This window comes from Capra hircus, chromosome 13 (assembly GCF_001704415.2).
Source record: "Capra hircus breed San Clemente chromosome 13, ASM170441v1, whole genome shotgun sequence".
In the NCBI taxonomy this organism is placed as follows: domain Eukaryota; kingdom Metazoa; phylum Chordata; class Mammalia; order Artiodactyla; family Bovidae; genus Capra; species Capra hircus.
Genome location: NC_030820.1, coordinates 42,114,971 through 42,140,765, shown reverse-complemented (window position 1 = coordinate 42,140,765; position 25,795 = coordinate 42,114,971). Strand labels below are relative to the sequence as shown.

At 53.8% G+C, this 25,795-nt stretch overlaps 1 protein-coding gene across 2 annotated transcripts in view; it reads right to left on the bottom strand.

Moving 5' to 3' along the window:
* PYGB (phosphorylase, glycogen; brain) overlaps window positions 1-24,646 on the bottom strand; it is a 34,878-nt gene extending 10,232 nt beyond the window's left edge. The window contains exons 1-14 of one of the 2 annotated variants that reach the window (XR_001919014.1): window positions 24,271-24,646; window positions 13,957-14,058; window positions 11,597-11,675; window positions 10,255-10,358; window positions 8,817-8,948; window positions 7,188-7,299; window positions 6,819-6,901; window positions 5,875-6,018; window positions 5,367-5,459; window positions 3,792-3,938; window positions 2,937-3,100; window positions 2,160-2,274; window positions 1,696-1,797; window positions 1,016-1,163 (exon numbers count right to left, since the gene is read on the bottom strand). Coding sequence is in view for 1 of the 2 variants with exons in the window: in XM_018057287.1 (XP_017912776.1) it covers window positions 1,016-1,163; window positions 1,696-1,797; window positions 2,160-2,274; window positions 2,937-3,100; window positions 3,792-3,938; window positions 5,367-5,459; window positions 5,875-6,018; window positions 6,819-6,901; window positions 7,188-7,299; window positions 8,817-8,948; window positions 10,255-10,358; window positions 11,597-11,675; window positions 13,957-14,058; window positions 24,271-24,513 (1,768 nt within the window). In the remaining variant the exon portion in view is untranslated. The remainder of the gene's footprint in view (window positions 1-1,015; window positions 1,164-1,695; window positions 1,798-2,159; window positions 2,275-2,936; window positions 3,101-3,791; window positions 3,939-5,366; window positions 5,460-5,874; window positions 6,019-6,818; window positions 6,902-7,187; window positions 7,300-8,816; window positions 8,949-10,254; window positions 10,359-11,596; window positions 11,676-13,956; window positions 14,059-24,270) is intronic. The other variant, XM_018057287.1, reaches the window with a different exon arrangement.

Genomic DNA, 25,795 nt, shown 5'->3' with positions numbered 1-25,795 from the left:
GGAACGCTGCCAAGGCCACGAGCAGAGGTGGTACGGGGGGCAGTAGGCGGCCCTGGCCACCAGAGGGGGCGGGGAGGGAGGGCAGGCCACCGGGAGACCCGGCCCACTGCTCAGGAGCAGGGGACTCGGGGGCACCGCTGGGGCGACGACAAAGAAAATGCAGGAAATCACAACTGTGAAAGCAAACCACGGCACAAGATGGGGCCTCCGGGAACTGCCGCCTCTGCCCCAGGAGACGCCCGGGCCACACGCATGGGAGGGCGCTCCCCTGAGCCTTCTCTGAGCTTTGGGTCAGAGCTGCTCAATGGAAACCGGCATCTGAACTGTCTCATGAGTGACCGGGTGGGGCCCTGGGGACCAAGTCTCCCTTGTGGGAACTGGGGAGCTGACATTCTCCAGAAGAGCTTTATTTGTGGTTCCTCTGTTTTCAAAGTTAGGATTCACTTTACTATTTTACTATTAATATTACTATGTTACTACTGCTGCTGCTATGTTACTATTACTATGTTACAAAATTTTAAAAACCATATGGATTTCCTTGAGGCTTTATTACCTCATTTATAGAACTAGAAAATGTTCATAGCCACTTTGTGGTTAGGGGGCTCTTTGATTCGCATTTGCTTCAAAATTAAATGCCACTTAAACGTTACTACTTTAAGGTGTACAGATGTAACATACTATTTCATCTTCCAAGAGTGCACTTTAAATGCCTTCCTTGCTGAGTAAAGTGTCTCTAAGTAACTTTAAACAAATCTAACAATAACAACTAAATATGAAAGAAAGGCTACACCGAACCTACAACACAGCCTCCAGGGACCCCAAGGCCCCACCCCAGAGGCAGGGCATCCCCTGGGTCTCAAGCTCCCCAACCTCTGAGTTCACATCTCACTCCTTGTAGCTGCTGTGCTGTGAACACAGAACACCAGAAGTCGCCGCTTCAAGCGAACGTGTCACGTGAGATCAAGCACATGAGAAAAAGGCCTGGTCCACAGCGGGGTGCGGGCAGGGCACTCACGGTTGTACAAGGTGACCACGTGCAGGCAGTTGAGCAGCTGCCGCTTGTACTCATGGATCCTCTTCACGTGCACGTCAAACATGGACGAGGGGTTGACCTTCACCCCGTACTGCTTCTCCAGGAAGGCGGAGAACTTGACCTTGTTTTCCTGGGAGAACAGAGGTTAGGACAGTGGGGTGTCCACAGGGCTGAGCCTGGGAGCCCGTCAGAGACGCGGTAGGGAGGGGCCGCCCCAGGGAGGACGTGGAGGGACGGGGGTCCACGTGGGCAGGAGCGGGGAAGCGTGACCCCGAGAGTGGGTCTGCACGAGGGCTCAGAGCTAAGCGGGAAACCAGACCAACAAGCAAACCCTGGGAGAGAAGCGAGGGTGAGAAAGCAGAAAAGGGGACGAGAAGGCAGGGACGGAGACCCTGAAGGAAGCACTGCTTCTGGGCCCCCAGGGCCAGGCCAGGGGCGTAGCAGAGGGTCAGTCTCGGTCTTCAGAGGCCGTCCAGAGAGCCGGCCTGCCTGGCCGTGAGGCAGCTGTGGGGGGCCTGGGGGCGCAGACAGCAGCTCGAGTGGAGGTGCGGGGCCTGCGTCTATTACCACGCGCTTCCCCCCAGACAAGCTCTCCCAGAGGACCCAGGGCCCCTCCACGGGGCCGAGTTGGGGCTGAGCTCCTGGCCCCATGCCGGGCCTACCTGCTTGACTTGGGCCACGTCCCTGATGAGTGCCTCGTCCCCGACCAGCGGCAGCAGCTTCTTCAGTTGGCTCAGATCTGTCAGGAAACCCTCCCCGATTCTCTGCAGAACCATGGGGGCGACACAGCTTCTGCGCTCTGCGTCCCCTTTGGCCGCTCCTCTCCATCACACCCCCTCCCAGGAGATCCTGTACACTGGGGCCACTCGAGAACACGGGAACAACTCAACAATGACCCCACTCCCAGCTCACACATCTCGTCAGGACTCACAAGCTGGACCTGAAGCCCAGGACCCCCTCTGAACTCCTGCACGGACCACCAGGTCTGCCGACCAACCGCCAGGCTGGTCACACCTGTGGGCGGCAGTGCCCACCCCCCACTTGTCCAGGAGCCCCCACTCTCCACACGCAAGGCGGTGGGTCACACCCACACAGCCCCAGACGGGCCCAGGGGCACCGGCCTCACCTCCACGATGGTCTCTGCCAGCCCCGGGTTACACAGGAGCAGCCAGCGGCGGGGCGTGATGCCGTTCGTCTTATTCTGGAACTTCTCCGGCTCCAGCTCATAAAAGTCCTTAAAGCTAAACACATAGACCAGAGGTGACTCAGCAAACGCTGGTTGGAACAAGGTGGGCAAAGGGCACAGGGCCCTCTGGAGGGGCCCCGGACCCAGCCTTGCTGTTCTGTCTCCCCAGGAGCCCGACCACCCCGGCAGGTGGCTGGAGCCTAGCTTCCTCCCAGTGGTCCTGACAGTGGGCCGCAGACAGACAGTGGGGATAAAACAGTACGTCACACAAAGCCTCAGGCCAGCCCTGAGGACGCAGGCTGCTGGGCGTTCACGGCAGGTGTCCCACTCGAGGACTCGGATGAAGACTGAAAGATCAATTGAGATCCCGTCCCACGGAGAGGAGCTGGAGCAGGGAACCTGCCCTCGGAATCCCTCCTTCCTCTCGGGGATGAGCCCCAGCCCTGACCTCTGCCCTGACCTCAGCCCTGACCTCCCCCCGTCTGGCCTGGCCCCCTCATCCCCAGGCAGGTGCTCCAGGAGCAGATCTTCTGCCTGGAGAGATGGAGAACACCGACAGCCAGAGGGCTCCTGGTGACAGGAGGGCTCACCCCCAGCATAGTCCATCGAGCCAGAGGCTCACCCTCCCACCACTGAGCTCTGGGTGGTTACCAGCCTCAGCCACTGCGCTGCAGGTGGCAGGGATGGGGTGGGAGCCAAAGGGCACTCCCCACTCACACTGACTGCCTCACGATCTCAGAGTGGATCCTTGCCACGCCGTTCACGGCGTGGGACCCGATGACACACAGGTGAGCCATGTTGATCCGCTTGCAGTCTCCTTCCTCGATCACCGACATCCTCCGCAGGCGGTCCACATCCCCAGGGAACAGGGCGGCCACATGCTGCAAGGACAGAGCGGTGAGCGGGAGGGCGGGAGCTGCTCCCCCAGGCCGGCTGGAGCCCAGGCTGGCTAGCCCTGAGCACAGGGCTGCCTGAGCCCAGGCAGCTGCGGGCTCAGCCCGTGGACTTGGCAGAGCTGAGCAGGTGCTGTGTGACCAACAGGAAGAGATGAAGATGCTGCGCCCGGGGGCCCAGGCAGGATGTAACCGCAGTCTAGCAGTGAGAACAGCCACTCTTTCACCGAAAGATCAAAAGGAGGAAAATCATCACACCTTAACCCTAAGTCCCCCCGTTCCTGTACCAGCATCCTCTCTATGCGTGACAGAGAAAAGACACAGGTGACTTTTCCCCCATCACCCAAACGCTGCAGTGATGTCTCAGGACAAAGGCCTCTGGCATGCCAGGAACAGACACATCTGAACCTCCTCAGATATGAGAAAAAGGGCTCCCCCTAAGCCCGAAAACAGGGCTCCCAGTGAGGGGACAAGCCAACGTCTCAGCCAAGGGCCAGCCCCTGGCCCCAAGTCCTCTGTGAGCAGAGGCTATTCTGTTCAAGAAGCACCTGTTCCAGGCCTGACAGTCCGATACGGAGTTAAGAGGAGGGCCCAGGGGAGCAGGCGCGGCCCTCCTCCTCCCATCACGACAGGACGGGCGGGCCCTGCAGGTGCAGCCCCGCCGTGCCGCCATGCTCACGTCCAGGTGCCTCTGATTGATGGCATAGATGATGTCCAGGTGCCGCGGCAGCAGCTTCTCAAACATGGACACCGGCCAGCGCTCCAAGGCCTCAGGCAGCACCGTGTGGTTGGTGTATGCACAAGTCTTCTTTGTGATTTCCCAGGCCTGTGACAATCCAGAAACCCCACAGTGAACAGAGAAAACCAGCTCCCAACACTCCAGAAACCCCACAGTGTTCAGAGAAGACCAGCTCACAGCACTCCAGAAACCCCACAGTGTTCAGAGAAGACCAGCTCCCAACACTCCAGAAACCCCAGTGTTCAGAGAAGACCAGCTCCCAACACTCCAGAAACCCCAGTGTTCAGAGAAGACCAGCTCCCAACACTCCAGAAACCCCACAGCGTTCAGAGAAGACCAGCTCCCAACACTCCAGAAACCCCACAGCGTTCAGAGAAGACCAGCTCCCAACACTCCAGAAACCCCGGTGTTCAGAGAAGACCAGCTCCCAACACTCCAGAAACCCCGGTGTTCAGAGAAGACCAGCTCCCAACACTCCAGAAACCCCACAGCGTTCAGAGAAGACCAGCTCCCAACACTCCAGAAACCCCACAGTGTTCAGAGAAGACCAGCTCCCAACACTCCAGAAACCCCACGGTGTTCACAGAAGACCAGCTCCCAACACTCCAGAAACCCCACAGTGAACAGAGAAGACCAGCTGCCAGATGCCAGGCTGAGGGGCACGTGTAGGGTCAGAGAGGCACGTGTAGGGTCAGAGGCAGGTGCTCAGATGCCACCAGGAAGGGCCCTGCCAGCTGCATGTCTCTGCTCTGGGGCCTGGAGCTTCCCAGACCCGTGGTGAGTGCTTTGCCCTTCACTCTCCTGATGTGACCTAGCACATACACCAAACCGATTCACTCTCCTGTCGTGAACTGGGACATACTCAGAACCAAGGACCTCTTCGCTACCTGGGAATCGCCCCAGTTTCCTCTGCAAACCTGACAGAGCTCCAGGCAGCTTTATTTCCACCAAACTGACTTCATACCTGTGGTCCAGGGACAGCTGGTGAAGAGTGCGGCCCTGCCCTCTGCTGGCCAGAGGTGAACTGCACTGGCTCAGCCCCACCCAAAGGTGCACCCCAAACCAGAAAGGGGGTAAAAAAGGGGGTAAAATGGCTTTATATGTTGATTTAATTTAGTTACATCAAGAAAACCCCACTAAAGAGTCTAGGACCAAAATAAGTGAGGTGAGGAGAACAAACCCATAAAGAAACAATGTATTTCTGTAAGCTGAACACCTCTGGGTCTTTGACCACAGTTCTAAGATGACAAAGCATACGTGAGAAGCTCCGACAAGTGTCAGAATCCTTTTCTTGTCCAGAAAACCGCTCTTCTCTGGCCTTTGCCCTGCCGCCTGTACTCAGCATCCTGCCCTCGGGAGAAACCCCAGAACCGCTCCTGTACGTCCTCCTACCCCCGGCCCTGTCTTCCCAGGGACAGCGTCCCTCTCTGCCCGAGGCCCCCAGGGAGGCCCCACTCCGTGTCCCAGGACCGGCCCAGTCCTCGGCCCTGCGGCGGGGCGGGGCGCAGAGCTCACCTTGCCCCAGTCCACCTTCTCCACATCCACCAGGATCCGCATGAGCTCAGGGATGGCGAGCGCCGGGTGGGTGTCGTTCAGCTGGATGGCCACCTGCGTTGACATGGGCGACCCCTTCAGTCCTCTTGACCACTCGTGCAGAACTGGGGTCCTCAGCTGCCTGCCCGCGGAACCTGGTCACAGGGCCGGCCGCGGGCAGTGGATGGTGCGGCATGGGCTCCAGGTCCCAGCGTGGAGCACGGGTCGAGGAGCAGGGAGCAGGTTGCCGGGAATGCTGCTCCCGCCTGGCGGACGCGGGTGGCTGGCCTCTCCACTGAGCCTGCAACCTGGCTGCTCTGCCCGACGGGGCCCTTCACAGCATCCCAGGTCCGGTATCCAGGGACATGGAGACCCAGGCTGCGGAGCCGCTGCCCACCCGGCCTGGCCTACCCTGCTGTGGCCGGGAGGAGGAGGCCCCGCCCGGAAACGGCTGGCTTCGGTCCCCCACTTGGCCCCTCTGCAAGCGCACCTTGTCTGGGAACGTCTCGAAAGAGGTCCTCACAGGGTCGCGGCAGCCAAACTTGGACGACTTGAAACGCCGTATGATGTCCTGCAGGGTGGCAGCCACCACGAAGTACTCCTGCTTCAGCCGCAGCTCCTTCCCCTCGAAGAACTGCAGACACGCCCAGAGGACATGACTGGGCTCAGCCTCAGCCTTAGGCCCCCAACCCAGGGCAGGGCCAGGCTGGGGTCCAGCCCAGATCTGGGGCCAAGGTCAGGTGACCCTCAGACAAGGAAGGAGTGCAGCCAGGAGGGGGTCACAGCACCCTGCAAGGGGCCAAGGCCAGGAACACAACCTCTGGGGTGCGGGCGTCTAGAGGCCTCACACCTGAAGCGGGAGACTCTGCTTGCAATCTTGGGGGGTGGGATGGGGAGTCGGGGGCATTTTTCCTGTGAGCCCTTCAGCCCAGGGCCTTGTGCTGCTGCTGTGTGCACATATTTCACTCGTAAAATAGAAACCCCAGCCACAGAGCTGGGCAAACCCTAAGGGCTCGTCTGCTAAGAATCTGGGGGCCGTGGAGCACGTGGCTGAGATCCCCGTCTCACATGTGGGGAAACAGCTACAAAGAGCTTTTCAAACCACAACTGTGTGGGTCTCAAGGCATCACTGCAGGACAGCCACTGCCGACAAGTGCGCCTGCCGATTCTTAGGGAGCTACACCAGGTGCCGAAGAGCAGACTCCGGCAGCAGGTGAGGTGAGGGCTCTGTGGCCCTGTCTTTACGGGGAGGACTGGAGGTATGAGGCTGGAGGCTCCTGGGCCCCGTTGGGGATACCGTGTCCATCCTCACTCTCAGGAGGTCAGTTGAGACCAGTGTGAGGTGCACGGGGGCCCTGATGGAGCCCAGCTTCCTGCACTGAGAGGCAGCAGATGAGAGTCCCCTTTCCCCCTGGTACCGCAGCAGCTGCTCACATTGTCATTGGGATACAGGACTCTGGAGATGTTCTCGGCCAGGTTCCGGTCCAGGACCGCCTCAATGTAGCCACCCACGTTGACTGAGGGCAGAGAGCGGGGTCAGGACCCACGAGCCTGTCAGGCTCCCAAGCGCCCTGATGGGTCTGAGGACAAGCACTCCTGAGCAGGCGCCCCACAGTTGCTCTGCTGCTCAGCCCCTCCCAGCCCCAGGCCCTGGCTCTTTCTGGAGGACGTGGGATCCCTGGGAAGCCTAAGGCTCACAGAGAACCCGCCCTCAGCCCTCCCGTGCTGGGGAGCCCCACAGGCTGTGAGTGCAGCTGGGGTCAGTCTGGGATCAGGCCCCAGGTGGGAACAGGAGGGACGCACAGTCGTGGAGCTTGAAGTCGTTGGGCGCCTTGGCGGACCACAGCCTCATGGTGTTGACAGTGTCATTCTTGTAGCCCGGCACCGGGGTGTCGTATGGCATGGCCAGCACCACCTGCCAAGGGAAAGCGTGGTCCCCGACCTGGGCCGTGCCCCCCGAGGCTGGGGTGGCTCCCTCACACAAGCAGCCTGCTGCTGGTGGCTGCCGCCCGCCCTCCTCTGGCTTCTCTCCTCCCACCCCAAACAACACCAACCGCTCTCCAGGCCTCCTCCAGCTCCCACCTTCCACGCCAGTGTCCACGGTCACCTGGCCCTGGGCAGACCCTCCTCCCATGTCCTCGGCCTCTGCCCTCCATGCCTGCCCTCTCATCCCTCAACTCTGCGTAGGCAACTTCGATTTCGGGACTCGCTTAGCCTCACCCCGCACACAGCCGCTATTTCTGAACATGCCCCATTTCTGTGGAGGCTCCTCCTGGGGCCTTGACCTCGAACTTCAGCAAACCAAAGCGGCCTGCGTGCTCCCCGCTCCCAATCCCCGTGTGCCCAGAAGCACCAGTGCGCTCTAGCCGACAGAGGCGCCCCCACCTCGGGTCCTCATGGCCCTCGGGCCCTCCTGTGGGGTTGCTCATACTCAGGTCCGCTTCCAAGGGTGGCTTCAGGGTGTGAAGGCAGCTCCCAGAGCCACAAAGGACTGGGTGGGGGGCTATACCCCAGCCTCATCCTTCCCTTCCATTGCCCCACAACCCTGTCCCCGACCCTGGCCTCAACCAGCCCTACGAAGCATCTGCAAACCGCTCCGGCCCTCTCCATGGCCCGGCCCCACAGGAAGGCCCTCATCGTGTCCTGCTGGGGTCTCCAGGCCTTCGTTCACTCGTCTTCAACAGGCACACACACCTAGAAGACCATAGCGCTTCCCAACTTTTTAAAATTAAATACAACTTATTCTGGCATCTTGGGCTACCAGCCTGCCTGGCCTGAGTCCCAGTTCAGACTTGAATCTGGACAGCCCATAACAACACCTGTGGCTCACAGGCTTGCTCTGTTTTTGCTCATCTCCCCAGATCACTGGACAGTGGACCATTTCTTCCTCACTGCAAATTATACCCCCCTCCACCGCCCCCTACAGAGCCCTCCTCTGACCCTCCTGCCATCTCTGAGCTGGGGGGGCTCTGCGTGTGTGCCCGCCGGGGCCAGCACCATGCTCCTCCATCACCTGGTGTTCCTGCCCTGGTCCCCCTACTAGGGCCCAGCTAGGTGGGGATGCTCCATTCTGTGACATCCGCCCAGGGCTCCCTGCCCAGGGCACTGACGGCTCCAAATAATCGGTGAGCCGCACCAGGAGACCCTACTGAGAGCCAGGGCTACACAGTGAGTGCCGGCCCCGGGATGCGAGCTGTTCTCACCAACGGCCCCCAGTGCGCTGCCCCTCCGGCACCAACCTGCTTGCCACAAAACACCCTGAGACACGGCTCCTGTTAAACTACAGAGGTAGCTACACGGTCGAGGTCTGAACCGTCCCAACCAAGTGTGTGGGGAGGCAGCTCCCACAGGGAAGCCCCAAGGGAAGCCCCTGACAGGAGGCAAGTTGAGGGTCCCTGCACTCAGCCCCCTCCCAGGAAGTGCCTGTGGTACCTGCGTGTCCAGCCAGCGTACTCCTTCGGGGCTGTGCTCCACACGCCCGTAGAAGTGCACCGGCAGCATGTACTCCGGCCGCGCCTTCTCCCAGGGGTTCCCATAGCGCAGCCAGTCGTCGGCCTCCTCCACCTGAAGGGGCGGCAGGTGGGGGGTGGCAGGTGAGGGCAGGTTGTGGGTGAGGGTGGGGGATGGCAGGGGGGGACGGCAGGTGAGAGGGGGCAGCAGGTGAGGGGGGAGGCAAGTGAGGGCAGGGGGCAGCAGGTGAAGGGGGCGGTGGTCCTGGGCATTGGTGGGCCCCACCCTACACCTGCACCACCACACCACCTAGATGATCAACCCCAGCATGAAAACACAACTGCAGCTGATTTACAAGGTAAAGATTCCCAATTCTAGCCCAGGCTCTCGATTTAAAAGTGAATGCTTTGGACTATTAGGGCTTCCCTGGTAGCTCAGCTGGTAAAGACTCAGCCTGTAATGCAGGAGACCCTGGTTTAATCCCTGGGTCAGGAAGATCCACTGTAGAAGAGATAGGCTACCCACTCCACTATTCTGGCCTGGAGAATTCTATGGACTGTATAGTCCATGGGGTTGCAAAGAGTCGGACACGACTAAGCAATGTTCACTTTCACTTTTGGACTATTAAACCAATTCATGTAAAATGCAGAAAATAGATCAAAATAAAAAGACATTAAGAATGCTTTGAAGTCAGCAGTAAAAGGGAGAAGTCCTGAGGCACACTGACAAACCTCGAGATGTTACTCAGAGTCCACACACCACGTGACTCCATCTACATGATGTGACTGGGACCGTCAGGGCACGAAAGACGGCTCTGTGTACACCACACGTCCAGGACAAGTCACAGAGACAGAAAGGAGGCAAGTCCCAAGAAAGAGCATTTGGGTCATGGGACAGTGGCGTGGCTGAGGTTACTGCTTCCTGAGTCCCCTCTCTCAGGACTCCACAGAAGGCGAGCCCTTTCTGCCTGGGGCAGGCAGACACTCATCACAGAACTGGTCCTGCCTTTGACTTCCTGGTGGCAGGAAGGTGTTCCTTCCCTGTACGTCAGTAAGATTCCAATGTCAGAGCCTAGTCCCCTCTGAAGAGTAGGACCATAAACTGTCTGCAGAAGCAGCATCTTCCCAAATATGAGGCCCAGCCATGATCTGGCCTGAGCCCGCCAGACGTCCTGTCACAACACAGACGCCATGTGCAATGAGAACGCATGGGCGACAGGCCCTGCTGGCTGAGGGGATGGCACGCAGATCACGGATCGTCCAGGGCCCTCAGCACCTGCCCCGCCCCCTCCGCTCTGCCAAGGGCCGGAATGCAGCCTCCCTGGAGGAGCAGGAAGTCCAGAAGCAGATCCGACAGCACCTGGTGACTTTCTTGTGTGCCCGAGGGCCACAAGCGAGTGGAAGGAGAAAACCACACCCACCTGCCAGCCATTGACAATCTTCTGGTTGAAAATCCCAAACTCATAGCGGATCCCATAGCCGTATGCCGCCAGGCCCAGGGTGGCCATCGAGTCAAGGAAGCAGGCTGGAAGTCCAAACACAGGGACATCAGCGCAGATCCGAGGCCTCTGAGCCCAGGCCCGGACACCAAGGCAAACAGACACCTCATGGTTGGGGGCCAGCCCCAGGGTGGCAGGCAGTGGTTCAGTGGGGACCCGTTGGCCTCAAGTCTCATGAAAAGGAAAGGCTGAGGCTGCTGGGCCACTGCTGAGGCTCTTCGGCCTGAGATCCTACGGCCAAGACAGCATCAACGTGGGGACTACTTGGGGGCGTGGGAAGGGGGACGAACACAAAGGACACGGCCAAACTCAGCCCGTCTCCACACACCATCCCCGCCCTAAAGTGGGGTGCACAGGGCCTTTCCCTGGATGTGGGGCAGACCAAGCCAAGGGTGAAGATCTGTGGGATGTTTCATCTGCCAGAAACATATGCTGCACTTATAATGTCTGCAGAATTTAACTTGAATTCTGAAGGCATAAACGCACACACGCATGGATCAACGTTAGGGCCTTTGCTCCCTTCACAGGAGGATGCCTCTCAGAAGGGGCGGGCTGGGCCATCGCATGGTACTGTAAACTCTGGGGCCCCACACACTCCAGGGCGGTGCAGAATCGATCCTCTCTGTTCCAGAAGCTCCGGGCCCAAGAGCCCAGCAGGACATAGTGTGATCCAGTCTCACTGGGACTGCTGCTTCCACTTCTGAGTTCTTAACCCAGCTCCTTCACCCCATAAAGGCCAGCAAAAATAATTAAGACAAGAGGGGGAAAAATACCCCAAACTAAAAAACACCAAACTGAGGCTGCTCTCAAATTGGGTGAGAAGGGAGCGACAGCTCCGAGAGGAAGAGCTCTGCCTCTTCGGGGCAGTCAGCTCACTGCAGTAGGCAGGAGCCGGTGCTTTAAGTTGGGCTATGTTCGTAAATGCGTGTGTGATTCTATCCCTGTCTTCGTCCCAATCAGGAGGGTGGTAGGTATGTCGGAAACCTCTCTCTGCATCAGGTCCCCAGGACTGGCAAGTCTGGTCTCCATAATTATGAAGTGCCCCTTGTATGAAAGAGAATAGAATAAGTTGATTTTTTTCTTCCTGCTGGTGGCAAAGATTTTGACTTGGAGGACACACTGTCCCGTCCACTCTGAGGGACAAATCTTCCCTGACAGGCCAGCGCTGGGAGCACGGCTGACCTTGGCCTCGCTGTGTGCGAGTGAGCACACTGAGCAAGCGCCGTGTCAGGAAAGGCCTGTCCTGGACAGAGGCCGGGGTTACCTGCCAGCCTCCCCAGGCCTCCGTTCCCCAGGCCAGCGTCCTCTTCTATTTCCTCCAATTCTTCCAAGTCCAGCCCCAACTGTGAACAGAAACAGAGGTAACATTTTAATAGTACTTCATATTTTCCCTCAAGTAACAGGTGGAAAGATACTTAAATCCTATGAGCTTGTAGCAATCAGAGGTTAGAGGCTGCTTTCTTTTAGACTTGAGAACCCAACATTAAAATTTGGTGTTAGGATGTGGGGAGAAGGGAATGCTCCTACACTGCTGGTGGGAATGTAAATTGGTACAGCCACTGGGAGAGTAGTATGGAGGTTTCTCAAAAAATTAAAAAGAGAACTACCGTATGATCCTGCAATCCCACTCCTAGGCATATATCAGTCAGAAGAAAACTAACTGGAAAAGACACGTGCACCCCGACGTTTGCTGCATCACTCTTCACAACAGCCAAGACGTGGAAACAACCACCGAAATGTCCACGGAAAGACGAACGGATAAAGAAGATGTGGTATGTACCTGAGGAGTATTACTCACCCATAAAAAAGAATGCAACAGTGCCATTTGCAGCAACATGGATGCAACTAGAGAGTCTCATACCAGACAAAGTAAGCCAGACAAAGACAACTACAGCGTGACATTGCTTATATGTGGAAACCAAAAAATAGTGCAAATAAACTTATTTATAAAATAGGAACTTTGGCCACTTGATGCAAAGAGCTGATTCACTGGAAAAGTCCCTGATGCTGGGAAAGCCTGAAGGCAGGAGGAGAAAAGGGACGACAGACGATGAGATGGTTGGATGGCATCACCAACTCAATGGACGTGAGTCTGCGCAAACTCTGGGAGAGAGTGAAGGACAGAGGAGTCTGGCAAGCTGTGCAGCTTGGCCAAAGAAAAAGAAAAGAAATATCTAGTGAAATATTTACATGTGAACTATTAAGACATTTGATATTGGCTCTTAAATAACTTGGGAGTGGTGGGGCTTTACAGGAAATAAGACCAGCCATGATTTGGGCTTGAGGACTAGGGAAGTCAGGTGATGATGGTGTGTGAAGACGTTCATCATAGCAGATAATTTCCATGTATATTTTAACTTTCCTGTAATTTTAAGTGTGTCCTTGATGGCACACTCAGGAGAGAGTGGCTTCTTATGAATTTCTAGTTTTTAGTGGAATCCGCTCTGGAACTGGAGCCTGGGGTGGTGCAGCAGTGGGATGTTTTTTTCTTTTTTAAAACATTTTTTTAAAAGTCTTTATTGAACGTGTTACAATATTGCTTCTGTTTTATGGTTTTTGGGCCGTGAGGCATGTGGGATCTTAGCTCCTGGTACCTCCTGTTTTGGAAGGTCAAGTCTTAACCTGTGGACCACGAGGGAAGTCTCCCATGTTTTATTTTCACAATGCATTGTAACTGGGGAGCCTGAGGAGGAGGCCGTTCAGCCCTGCACCATCGACAGTCCAGTTCACAGCCTCTAGTACCCACGTCCTGCCTGAAAGGCAGGCACTGCCAACATGTGTCTGAGATTCCAAGTTCATCATCACGGAAACCTTCCCAACACAAGCTTAACTAAAAGCTAAATAGCAAGTGAAACAGCATTTTAGGGGAAAAAAATGTACAATGTTTAAAAAGACACATGCCTCTCTGTATTTTCTATTGCTCATATTAGTCATTCAGTCGTGCCCCATTCTTTGCAACTCCATAGACTATAGCCCACCAGGCCCCTCTGTCCATAGGAGCTCTAATACTTTGGCCGCCTGATGCAAAGAGTCAACTCATTGGAGAAGACCCTGATGCTGGGAAAGATTGAGGGCAAGAGGAAAAGGGGATGACAGAGGATGAGATGATTGGATGCCATTAACGACTCGATGAAGTGAGCTCCGGGAGTTGGTGATGGACAGGGAAGCCTGACGTGCTGCAGCCCATGGGGTTGCAAAGAGTCGTTAATAACTTAGCGACTGAACGACAACAATTCCAAGTAGGAGAGAAGGGCAATTTTACCAGCAGGCGCAGGACAAGTGTCTTTAGGCTGGGAGAGGGGAGCTGGAGGTGGGCCACCAGCTCAATAAAGTAAAGAGAAATGGAACGGTATCAGGCATTTCTGCCATGTAGGGTGGGCATGTGACGCGCAATGGTTGAGAAGCTTCAAGCTTCAGCATCACAACCTGCCCCAGTCCCTGCCCTCCGGGCATTAGCTCCCATCCAGTCCTCACTTTCTCTCCTTGAGAAGGCGCATCACCCACCACCCATTCCCCCATGCCCGAGCGTTCAGTCCCAGACGGCAGCACTCGCCTCCGCAGGGCTGGATTAAGGCTCGGTGCCCACAGGAGGCCAACCCAGCAGCCCGGCCCCAAGGACCACACCTGATAGATGGCTTCATCGCACGCATTCTGGAGGCCCAGGTTCACCATCGTGTTCTGTAGGGTGCGGCCCATGTAGAATTCCAGGGACAGATAGTAGATGCGCTGAGGGAGCAAGAAGAGGCATCTGAGACAGCTGGTTCCACCCCACGTACCTGAAGATCCCAGTGCAGAGCGGATCTTCTGAGAGGCTGCACTCAGCCAACACTGTGCTTACCTGCACCCCTAAAATGGGCTCCCTCCCTTCAGCCTCAGCCAACCTCACCTTTCCAGGGGCTGCCCCCCAGGGAGGGTCCTTCAAAAGCAGATTCTGTGCACTGCCCTTCTGGAGTCCCCAAGGGGACAAAAAGGAACCTCCCTTGGGGGCAGGGAGGTGGGGCAGGGTGATGGTGGGGAACCGACCCCCAGGACAGACGGAGCCCTGTCTACGCTTGGTGGGGGTGAGCCAGCCCTGCAGGGTGAACAGCTCCTGACAGCTGCACTGGGCACTCAGTGCCAAAGGCACGGTCAACACAATGGGACAGACGGATGGACATGTCTGCCTATTTCCATCTGCTGCCTGTTTGCTGGCTTTGGGGGACTGAGAGATAAACTTCTGTGTAAAAGAAGAGACGACCACTGACACTCGCTGGGGATCATGCAGGATTCCAACGCTTCCCACGTCTGGAGCCGTCTACCCCCTAAGACCCCCCCGGGCCACGGAAGGCAGTGGCAGAGTCGAGATCCGGCCCAGAGTCCTGCTCCTACACAGGACCTCCACGCTGCTTCCAGCCATCCAGAGTGAGGCCTTGGGGGGGCTTGCCTGGTGTTCCAGTGGTTAAGGCTCCACGCTCCCAACGCAGGGGGCCTGGGTTTGATCCCTGGTTAGGGAACCAGACCCCACAGGCCACAACTAAAGATCCTGAATGCCACAACTAAGACCCAATGGAGCCAAATAAAGAAATGTATTTTTTAAAAAATATAATTTAAGAAAACTTTCCATACATATCAAATCTACAAATTGAAAGAACATGCATGGATACAAAAAAAAATTTCAGATTTCAGTCTTAGAGAGCCTTTCTTCCACATTTTTTGATCATATGAATGCCTGGCTTCAAAATTCCCATCCATGTTCCAGTGTCCTTTAAGTCACAGACTCATCACAGTGTAACAAGCTTCTCTCTACCCACACGGCTGTCACTGCTGCTCGCGGCCCATTGCCTCTTCCTGACCTTTCATCGTCCTGGACGGTATTTGCCCTACACTTGAGCTGATCTATTAGTATATGGGGTTCCCACGGGGCATGGTAACCAACGGGCAAACACACCAAGATGACAGTGCCTAGCTGTCTGAGCGAGTGAATATCTTGTGAACATTCGATTCTCCCAGGCACACACAAGGGGCATTTTCCCCCACCAGCCTCCTTCTGGGGTTCTCCCAAGAGGTTTTATAAGAAGTTGGCAGGTCAGGGATATGGCTGAGATGTTTTCGTTTTGCCTGTAACTATTCATACAAATATGTATTTTAAAAGTTGTAGTTTGATCTTTCCAACTTTTAACTAGCACTAGGAAAATAGCTTGATTATCTCTTTTCCTAAGAGATGGGTGCTGAGGCATAAAATGTTGCAATCAGCCTTAAAATCTTTGAATCTCTTTCACTTTCCTCCCAAGTTGAACACAGGTGTCCAGGGTTCAGCAGTGTACTGAGTTCTGCAAACAGGCCCAGGAGAGTCTCCTATGGCCCCTGCACAAGAGGACAGCAGGGACAGCCATGGCACTGGGGGCCCTCAAGCACTGTCCCCACTCAGAAGGGGCCGAGCAGGGACAGCCCTGTGCCAGGCACCTCTGTAGGCCCCGCCTGGCCGGAGCTCTGGCCTCAGGGTCTGTGCCTTGGTTTCTGCTACTGTTTTTGCCTGTGTGAGGAGTACTTTTATAACTTCACCACACATGTTGATTTTGCTTTCCCCAGTTTCCTTAAGGTAGTTTGGTGTGAAACCATTAAAACTGAAGGTTCTTGAGAAGCCGGCCGATGACATTTGAACCATACAGACTGGGTCCCATCCTGGCTCCTTCCCGGCAGATGGAGTGACCTGGTCCCTTTATGTCCCTGATAGCACCACGTCCACCCTGGACTCAGCAATGCTGGGCCCCTCACCAGGCCAGATTTTTGGGGAGGGGTGTGGAACCTGTAGAACAGGGTGGTAATTCTGGAAAAAAAACAGCTGAGGGCACAGGCTTGGTCTAAGAAAAAGCCTGGGGGCTCACCTGCAAAGGGCCAATACTTGCTAGCCCCAAACTCTGCTGCTATGGGCCCACAGCCCTCCAGGCCCAGCCCAGTGTCCCAGCACCATCTTTGCAACCCTGGACAGCGCCTCCCAGCTCCGGGGTTCTGACTGAGGCCCAGACACTCATCTCCTGGAGCCTGAGAACAGCAGGGACCCCTTAACCTTGTCACACACTTCTAGAAGGCCATCTCCAGGGCTGAACTAGGTCACTGAAACTTTTGGCTGGGTTCCTTCTTTGCAATACAGCTGCAACAAGTGTTATATGGCCTAGAGGCAGCCTTAATTTTTTTTATCAATTGGGTTTATTTATCACATGCAGAGCCCACCCCAACAGGTAACATCACAGAAAAGCATCAACAAAGCTCTTTGACAAAAACAGATGAAAACATGATCAATGCAAATATTATACAGCATATTAATCTCCTAAAGGGTCTTAGGGGGCTTCCCTGGAGGCTCAGACATTAAAGCATCTGCCTGCAATGCGGGAGACCTAGGTTCGATCCCTGGGTTGGGAAGATCCCCTGGAGAAGGAAATGGCAATCCACTCTAGTACTCTTGCCTGGAAAATTCCATGGATGGAATAGCCTGGTAGGCTACAGTCTGTGGGGTCGCAAACAGACACGATGGAGCGACTTCACACAGAGTGTTAGGAATTAGTGAACTCTATGAACATGGAGTTTAATATAAATAGGTACAGTCTCATTTTGCTCTCTATAGAACTGAGATTAATAATAATAGAACTGGGCTTTCTGAGATCTCCATTTCCTCTCCCTCTCCTAAAAGTGTGTTTGGAGCCCTTGGTTAACAGCAGGGTCTGAACGCTCTGCAGGAAGAGGAAACAAAGAACCTTCTCAACACTCAGGGCAATGAAGCTGGGTGCAGACTGGGGCAATCCACTTCCCCGCCACCAAGAACCCAGTTCTGTCTGTGCCAGGAACATGCAGCCACACAGTCCCCTTCCATCTTAGCTCACCAGCTGCCCTCCCAGCACAGAGAGGTTCCTGCCAGACAGAACTGGCCCTGACATGACACAGGGACACGGATCACTGACCCAACACAGAGGTCAGCTCCGGTGGGCCCTTCAGCCTCTCCAAAGCCACGGAGGCCCCCTCGTGTCTGTTATCCCACTGCAAGAAGAGAGCTGCTGTGGAGGGGGGTGGCCCCCACACTGGCCAGAGAGCTGAGGCTCACTCCTGTCCTGAGCATGTCTCCACGTTCATGCCACTGCATCCCAGGGGCTTTCTGGAGGAAATGGCTTTCTATATAAAACCACAACTGTGCTCGCATGAGGAGGAAGGGTGGTATCTACCACACAAGTCTTAGGGCCCAACCTACAAAGTCACACTCAGCACGCTCCTTTGGAGTGAAATCTCAAGGAATCTTTCCCCTAATTGGCAGGCTGTGTCTCAATGTAGACAACAAACTTCTTTTTTTTTTTTACTTTAGGTACTGTTACCTAGGATTAGCATGCAGGTCCGTTTGCTCAAAGTAAATCTGGGAAATGTAAAATAGGATAATATTACAGGATTTGAGAACCTGCAGGGATCTTAGAGATCATTTAGTTCTTCAGGGAACAGATTCACTTTGTGCTCCATGACGTCAATTTTATAGTCCTGGGCCGTCCACCTCACATGCTGCTAAGCCCTACCTACAAAGTGTCCACTCAGCCCATCCCAGAGCCAGACAGTCACGGAGGCCTCCTTGTCACTGATTGATAGCCAGAGCCTGATCAATTTATATTAAGTGATCTGGACCATGTCAAACTCCCCCTGTGACTCAGCAATATGACTCAGTGTTGTGAACAGAACTGTGCGTGCCTGCTGAATCGCTGCAGTCGTGTCCGACTCTTTGCGACCCTATGGCTCCTCTGACCATAGATTCTCCAGGCATGAATACTAGAGTGTGTTGAAATGCCCTCCTCCAAGGAATCTTCCTAACCCAGGAATCAAACCCATGTCTCTTATATCACCTGCATTGTCAGGCAGGTTCTTTACCACTAGCGACACCTGGGAAGCCTGGTAAACAGAGCTACTTTCACCTTGAAGTGATGTTTCAAGGATGAGAAAAGACACTCAGCTAAAACTGAAATTATACATAATTCCCACTCTAGAAGATCTAGTGAAACCTTTCTGTCATCCAATCACCTTTCTAAATTTCTGTCTTCATTTCTCCTGCCCTTTCACCATATTCTAAGAAGCCCCTTCTCTACAAGGTAGAAAAAGCTAACCATCTATTGCCTGCTGTTTACCTGCTTAGTGTCTTAAAATGTATGGGATTCCATATGGGTTAGAGCCTGCTCTGCTTAATGAGGGGGTGGGAGTAGGGTGGGGAAGGAGGTATATCTGAAAAGATGTATAAAGCCCTTTCAGTCTTCTAACTTGTATTTCTTATCAGTGGGACAACCAACAAAGCCGAGTAAGGTTTGCAGGTGACAACACTGTGACGGTGTGAACACCCCAAGTTTTGTATAAGTGCTCTGCTAGTATAAGGGAGTCTCCCTGATTTTTTTCCAATCACATATTTGAGTTTTTAGAGGGAAAGTGTAGGTTATCAAGTCTAAAACTTACTTTCAAATGGTTCACAGAAAAAAAATTGTATTTATAAAGAGAGAAGGATATAACAAGTTAAAAATGGGAAATTCAGATAAAGAGCATATGGGAATTCTTGCAACTTTTGAAAGTCTGAAATCATGCAAAATAAACATTTAAAAAATCATCAAGGATTTCTCTGGTTGTCCGGTGATGAAGACTCTGCCTTCCCAATGTAGGGCACAAATGTTCGATGCCTGCTGGGGGGTCTAACATCCCATATGTCATGTGATGCAGACAAAAAATAAATTAAAAAAAAATCATCTACAAAGGGCTGGGATACAGAAGTGAGATGGGTTACAACATTTCATAAAGATACAAAGGGCAGCAGCTTGGATAAGTCAGGGCTCCTCAGAGAAACAGAATCTACAGGACATACACACAGAGATTTATTTAAGGAGCTGGGTCACATAATCACAGAGGTCCAAGACCAAAATCTGGCGAGGTGAGGCATGGAGGAGTGGCATTTGGACTCCAAATGGGGTGTCAGTCTTTGCTCTGTTCAGGCCTTCGACTGAATAGAGGCCCATCTACATTACAGAAGATACTACTTTCCTCAAAATCCACTGACTAAATGTTACTCTCACATTTAGTCAGAAAACACCTTCAAACAAACATCCACATAAATATCAGACCAAATATCTGGGCTCCATAGCCCAGCCAAGCTGACACAGAAAATGAACCATCACAGCCTGAAGGGCAGAGGTTAGGCTGTCTTCTATGAGAAATTGTGGCACACAGGCAGAGTTTCCCCATCTCATCGACAGTGGCTTCACCCGACCTTCCACTCGGCAAGCTGTCAGGGTAATCAGCAACACGAACCATCTGCCCCTCCCCAGCTTCTGGCCACAGAAAGTAACTCTGAGCTCTCTGCTATCAGGGAGGCTTGTCCATGGGATACAAGATCAAGTTCACACAGATGGGTGCAAACACATCAGAACACCACAGCCACAACCAGAACCACAGAGTGCAAACACAGCAAACACATCAGAACTGCCGCCTGGGTCAGAAAGATCCCAGTGCTGGTCCCACTCCTGCCTTATTAGAACAGAAGTTCAGAAGTGGGGGTTGTGGGCAGCCAAGGGTATAAAACACTGCTCCAGATTCTCTTCCTTCAATTCCCAAATCCAGTAAAACCATTATTGACTGTATTATTTATGATTATCTTATTAGAAACATTTAGGACAGGAGCTTGGGCCCAGTGGTAGAGCTTCTTTTTCTTAGTCTACCATGATGGTTATGCCAAGAACTCATGCAGCAGAGCCATGGTAAACTGACCAGTCCATCCACTGCAGAGGTGCCATCAGGCCAGCTGTCCACCTTGCACAACATCTGCTCTAGAGATTCATGGAAGAAATCTCCCACCTGCCCATTCGAGAATCTCTAGTAGAGACCGAGGACTCCTGTAACTGGACATGACCTGCCATGTGCTCTGTTGCCAGAACTTAGGTTGGCATTTTGTGTCCTGACTTTACACCTGAACTTAATCCACTTTCCTACCCTTACTGTCTTTTGCCCCAACTTTCTCTTTGAGGTCTTCTATGAAGTTGAGCCTTCTGTATTGTATCTTTTAAAAAAATTATTTATCTGTTATTCTTGGCTGTGCTGGGTCCTTTTTGTTGTGGTGCTTGGGCTTCTCATTGCAGTGGTTCTCTTGTACAGCACAGGCTTTAGGGGCCTTGGGCTTCAGCAGTTGCTGCAGACGAGCTCAGTAGCTGTGGTACATGGGCTTAGCTGCTCAGAGGCATGTGAAATCTTCCTAGACCAGGGATCAAATCTGTGTCCCTTGCACTGGCAGGCAAATTCTTAACCACTGGACTGCCAGGGAAGCCCCTGAGTCATGTCTTACTCAAGCATTCTCAAATTGTTTTTGGACTGAATGTCAATGTAAAATGGAAACATTTTACCAGCAAACACAAAACTATGGTGTTTCAGAAAGGAAAGGGACTCGGAAATGGATTACCTAGCTTGACCTTCCTCGTTTTAAAGATGAAAAAAACTGAAACCAAGAAAGAAATCTACCCCAGCCCAAGGCGGAACAATCTGAGTGGTAAAGCCAGGCCTTGAGGGGCTTGGATCTGTGTGAGCCATCCCTTACCACCCAGCTCCTCTCCGTCCCCAAGTCTGGAGTGGAGTCCTGACCTCCCCATCTCCTCAGTCTCCTGGAGCCTCTTTAGAATTAAGCGCTGAGTCCTGCCAAGTGCAGATCTCTTAATTTTAGCCAGATATTTTGACTTGCTGCTTTGCCAGGCAGCTTACTTGAAAACTCTTCCTCTGAGCACTGAGCTTCAATTGTTTCTACGATTACCAAAAATAGAATGCTTGAAAGAGTTACGAAACAATAGGTGCAGCATGGCACTGCGCTATTTTGTGTAATAAAAACAAGTGTCTCTACCTGCCCAGAAAAAGAGATGCGGAACACAAGATGTCTGTAGTATTTACACTGTGATCACTAGATGGTGAGATTACAGTTAATGTATCCTTGTGGCTTATCTGTGTTTTCAAATTTTTGTCTCCAATAATCACAAGGATCTGCATAACTGTTTTTAAGTAAATAAAAATATTAAATAAAAGCAGTCTGATTATTGTTTAGATCGTCAGGCTGCCAAAGTGTGAAGCAATGGTACAGATCCTTGAGTCTGCGCTTAGGGTGGGGGTGTGGCTCTGCAGGATTATTCCTGGGAGCCCTCGCACCTTCCCTCATGCTCTGATCCTTCTGGGATCAGAGGTGTAGCAGTGACAAGCTACATCTCTGCCTGCACACTCAAGGGCATTTCCCTGCAGCTGACCCAGAATGTACCACAGCACCGTAGCGACCCATTGAGAGTCTTTATTCTATGTTTAGATCCGTAAAAGCCTAGTGATGGGCTCAGGGATTGTGGAAATAACCTTTCCCGAACAGGATTAAATTCCTCTAACAAAACAGGGTTTCTTGTCCTTTCCAACAGGGTTTCTTGTCCTCTCCAGCAGGGTTCCCTGACCTCCAAGATCTAATGCCTGACGGTCTAAGGTGGAGCTAACGTAATAATAATAGAAACAAAGTGCACAATAAATGTAACATGCTTGAATCATCCAGAAACCATCCCCTCCCACCCCGTGGGGGTGGAAAAACTGTCTTCCATGAAACCAGACCCTGGTCCCTAAAAGGTTGGTGACCCCTGCTTTATAAGCAAATATGTAACTTTTGCAGGAAAAGGAAATGATGAGCCTATTTTCAACATGGATCAGACAGACTGAAGCAGTTAAATTCGAAGTTCCCACTTTCAAAGGACCTTCCTATCCAGGAGAGGCAAACAACCTTCCATTTACAGGCTGTGTGGTTTCCTTAAAAGAGGAATGTTTATGCCTATGGCCACCCTAGCCATCAGTGAGGATCAGCAAAACCGTTTTGCTAGAGGAATTTAATCCTGTTCAGGAAAGGTTATTTCCGCAATCCCTGAGCCCATCACCAGTCTTTTTCGGATCTAAACATAGAATAAAGACTGGAACGGGTCCCTTGGGTGCTGTGGTACATTCTGGTTCAGCTGCAGGGAAATGCCCTTGAGTGTGCAGGCAGAAATGTAGCTTGTCACCTGCTGTATGAATAACAATGATATTGCAAAGTGGAACTCTGCCACCAGCAGGGAATTCTGGGGGAGCCCTGCCTCTTGGCCAGCTTCCCTGGCAAAGTCGACCCAAGCCCTTGTTGAAATAACCTGTTTTAGCCATTTGGTGTGACTTCACTGTCTTGCATACTAAACATCAAGAGGCTGGTTAGTATTCTGACAAATCTGTCTTTTTTACCACTACTCTTTTAGAAAAAGGAGTGCCCCAGAAAAAGCTTGGAAAAGCAACCGATCTCAGACTTAGCAATTATTGAACATTTCTTAACACCCTACAAAAACACTATCAGCAAAGCAACTGCCCAGTGCCCAGGTGTCCACTGCAAATCAAACTATGCAAACTGGTGTTAGGTCTACAGGTGTGTCCTTCCCTCATCAGTTTTCACTCTACATTAGTATAAAAGAAGGTAAAATGCTCCATGGTCAAGAAGCAAGAAACAAAACCAAAAACCAACCAAACAAAACTGGCAGCAGGGGCCTGGCCAAGCCTATGACATATGCATTAGACTGAAAACTATCAACGATACTGAAGAATCATATTTACTTGGAAAGTTGTTTAAAAACTACAAGTGTTACAAATGTTGATGAATGAAACAGAAGAGCCACAAAACTGTACACTCAACATGCTTTGAAAGGTGTGCATATATATTCAAGAACAGGAGAGGATGCAGAAAGACATACACCTGGATTCTTAACACAGTTAGTAACGGACGTGATGAACAAGTTCTCTCTTGTGCACCTTGTACTCGTCCACCATAAACCTATGCTTGTATAACATATAAAAAGAATCAACAGTTCCTTACTGTCTGCCAACCTTCAGCTAAGAGAAGTTCTCCAGAGCAGGTGTGCGCTCCTGGAAGGCAGGGCCCATCCCTGAGGGCCTCAGTCTCAGAGGCTTCTCGGTGACTCCCGCTCCATCACAGGACAGCAGGCCCCCCGCTCGGCTTCAGGCACTCAGCGTGTGGTGTGTAGGTGTAGATGAAGCTGTGTGCAGGGCCGCCTCACCTGGGGGGGTGGTGTGTGTGTGTGCGCGCGCGAGTGTATGTGTGCGCGTGTGTGTGTGTGTGTGTGTGCAGGGCCACCTCACCTGTGTGTGTGTGTGTGCGCGCGTGTGTGTGTGTGTGCAGGGCCACCTCACCCGTGTGTGTGTGTGTGTGTGTGTGTGTGTGTGCAGGGCCACCTCACCTGTGTGTGTGTGTGTGTGCATGCACACATGTGCAGGGCTGCCTCACCCGGGTGTATGTGTGTGTGTGTGTGCAGGGCTGCCTTACCCAGTGTGTGTGTGTGTGTGTGTGTGTGTGTCTTTACCCCAGCGGTCACTCCTTACCCAGTCTCTTCTCACTAGGGATCTCTCCTCACCCAGGGGTTCCCTCTTACCTGGGGCAGGGGGTGGGGGCGATCTCCTCCATCTCAAGGGTGGTCCATCCCTCCTCACTGGGGTCTCTCCTCACCCGGGGGGGGGGTCTCTTCTCACCAGAGGTCCTTCTCCACCCTCTGAGTCTCTCACCACCCCAGAGATCTCTCCTTACCCAGGGGTCTCTCCTCACCTAGGGCTGCGGGGTCTCTCCCCACCCCGGAGGTCCCTCCTCACCGAGGTCTCCACCCGGGACAGATATAAAGACAGAGATTCGCTCAATCATGCCCGACTCTCTGCGACCCCGCGGACCGCAGCCCGCCAGGCTCGTGTGTCCATGGGATTCCCCAGGCAGGAACACTGGACTGGGCTGCCGTGCCCTCCTCCAGAGGGTCTTCCCCACCCGGGGACCGAGCCCGCGTCTCCCGCATTGCAGGCGGACGCTTCCCCGTCCGAGCCACTGGGCAGCCGTCTCCCACCCCGGACGCCCTCTTCCCCGGCGCGCCTCACCTTGGGGTCGCGCTCGTAGTAGCGCTGCTGCGTGCGGATCCAGCGGCCCACCAGGTGGTCCCGCACGGTGTGCGCCAGCGCCAGGTAGTAGTCGCGGCGCGTGGCGACATTGCGGTCCTTGACGAGCGTGAAGTGCAGGTGCCGGTTGAAGCTCTTCCGCACCTCTGCCACGTCGCCCAGCCCAGCCAGCCCGCGCACGCTGATCTGCTTCCGCCTCTCGCCGTCCGTCAGCGGCTTTGCCATCGCTCCGGCCGCCCGGGAGGACGAGGACGAGGAGGACGACAAGGAGGAGGAGGACTCGGCGAGCCGCTGGGACACGCCCGCGCTAGGGATGCTGCGGCTTCACCAGCTGCCAGACCGCGCCTGCGCAGTGCGCCGCGGCGGCGAGGAAGGGAGGGGCCGCGGGCGCGACTGCGCGCAGCGCTTGGGGCCGAGGGCGGGGCGGGGCCTGATGGAGGGGCGGGGCTTGCTGGAGGGCGGGGCCGCAGAAGGGGAGGAGTACCTACGCCTGAGTGAAGGCGTTCTGTTGAGTTTCTCCACGCGCAAAGCTGAGCGTGAGGTCCTGGGCTTGCGGCCCATTCCTCCCAGCATCTCTCTCCTGTCCACGCCCCCCGAGACGGCGTCTCCTCCTGCTCCTTTCAGTTCAGTTCAGTCGCTCAGTCGTGTCCGACTCTGTGACCCCATGAATCGCAGCACACCAAGCCTCCCTGTCCATCACCAACTCCCGGAGTTCACTCAGACTCGCGTCCATCGAGTCAGTGATGCCATCCAGCCATCTCATCCTCTGTCGTCCCCTTCTTCTCCTACCCCCAATCCCTCCCAGCATCAAAGTCTTTTCCAATGAGTCAACTCTTTGCATGAGGTGGCCAAAGTACTGGAGTTTCAGCTTGAGCATCATTCCTTCCAAAGAAATCCCAGGGCTGATCTCCTTCAGAATGGACTGGTTGGATCTCCTTGCAGTCCAAGGGACTCTCAAGAGTCTTCTCCAACATCACAGTTCAAAAGCATCAATTCTTCGGGGCTCAGCCTTCTTCACAGTCCAACTCTCATATCCATACATGACTACTGGAAAAACCATAGCCTTGACTAGATGTACGTTAGTCGGCAAAGTAATGCTTTTGAATATGCTATCTAGGTTGGTCATAACTTTTCTTCCAAGGAGTAAGCGTCTTTTAATTTCATGGCTGCAATCACCATCTGCAGTGATTTTAAAGCCTCTCAGCTAGTTCCTACCTGCAGGTCCTGGGCTGGGACCCCCTCACTCACTCTCACCAGCACTACCCCAGGGCCATCTTCCAGCCCCTGGCTTCAGTCTTGCTCCCGCAGCTCCTCCTTGATCCTATCTTAGCCTCTGTGATTTCTGCATCAATGGGAGTCCTGACAGGTAGGTGGAACGTGAAAAAACTGGTAGCATTCACTGAAGCTAAACAAACACCTACCTCTGACCCAGCAATACTACTCCAAAGAAAATACCCAACAGAAATGAATGCTTAGGCCGACCAAAAGGCATGTACAGAGATGCCCG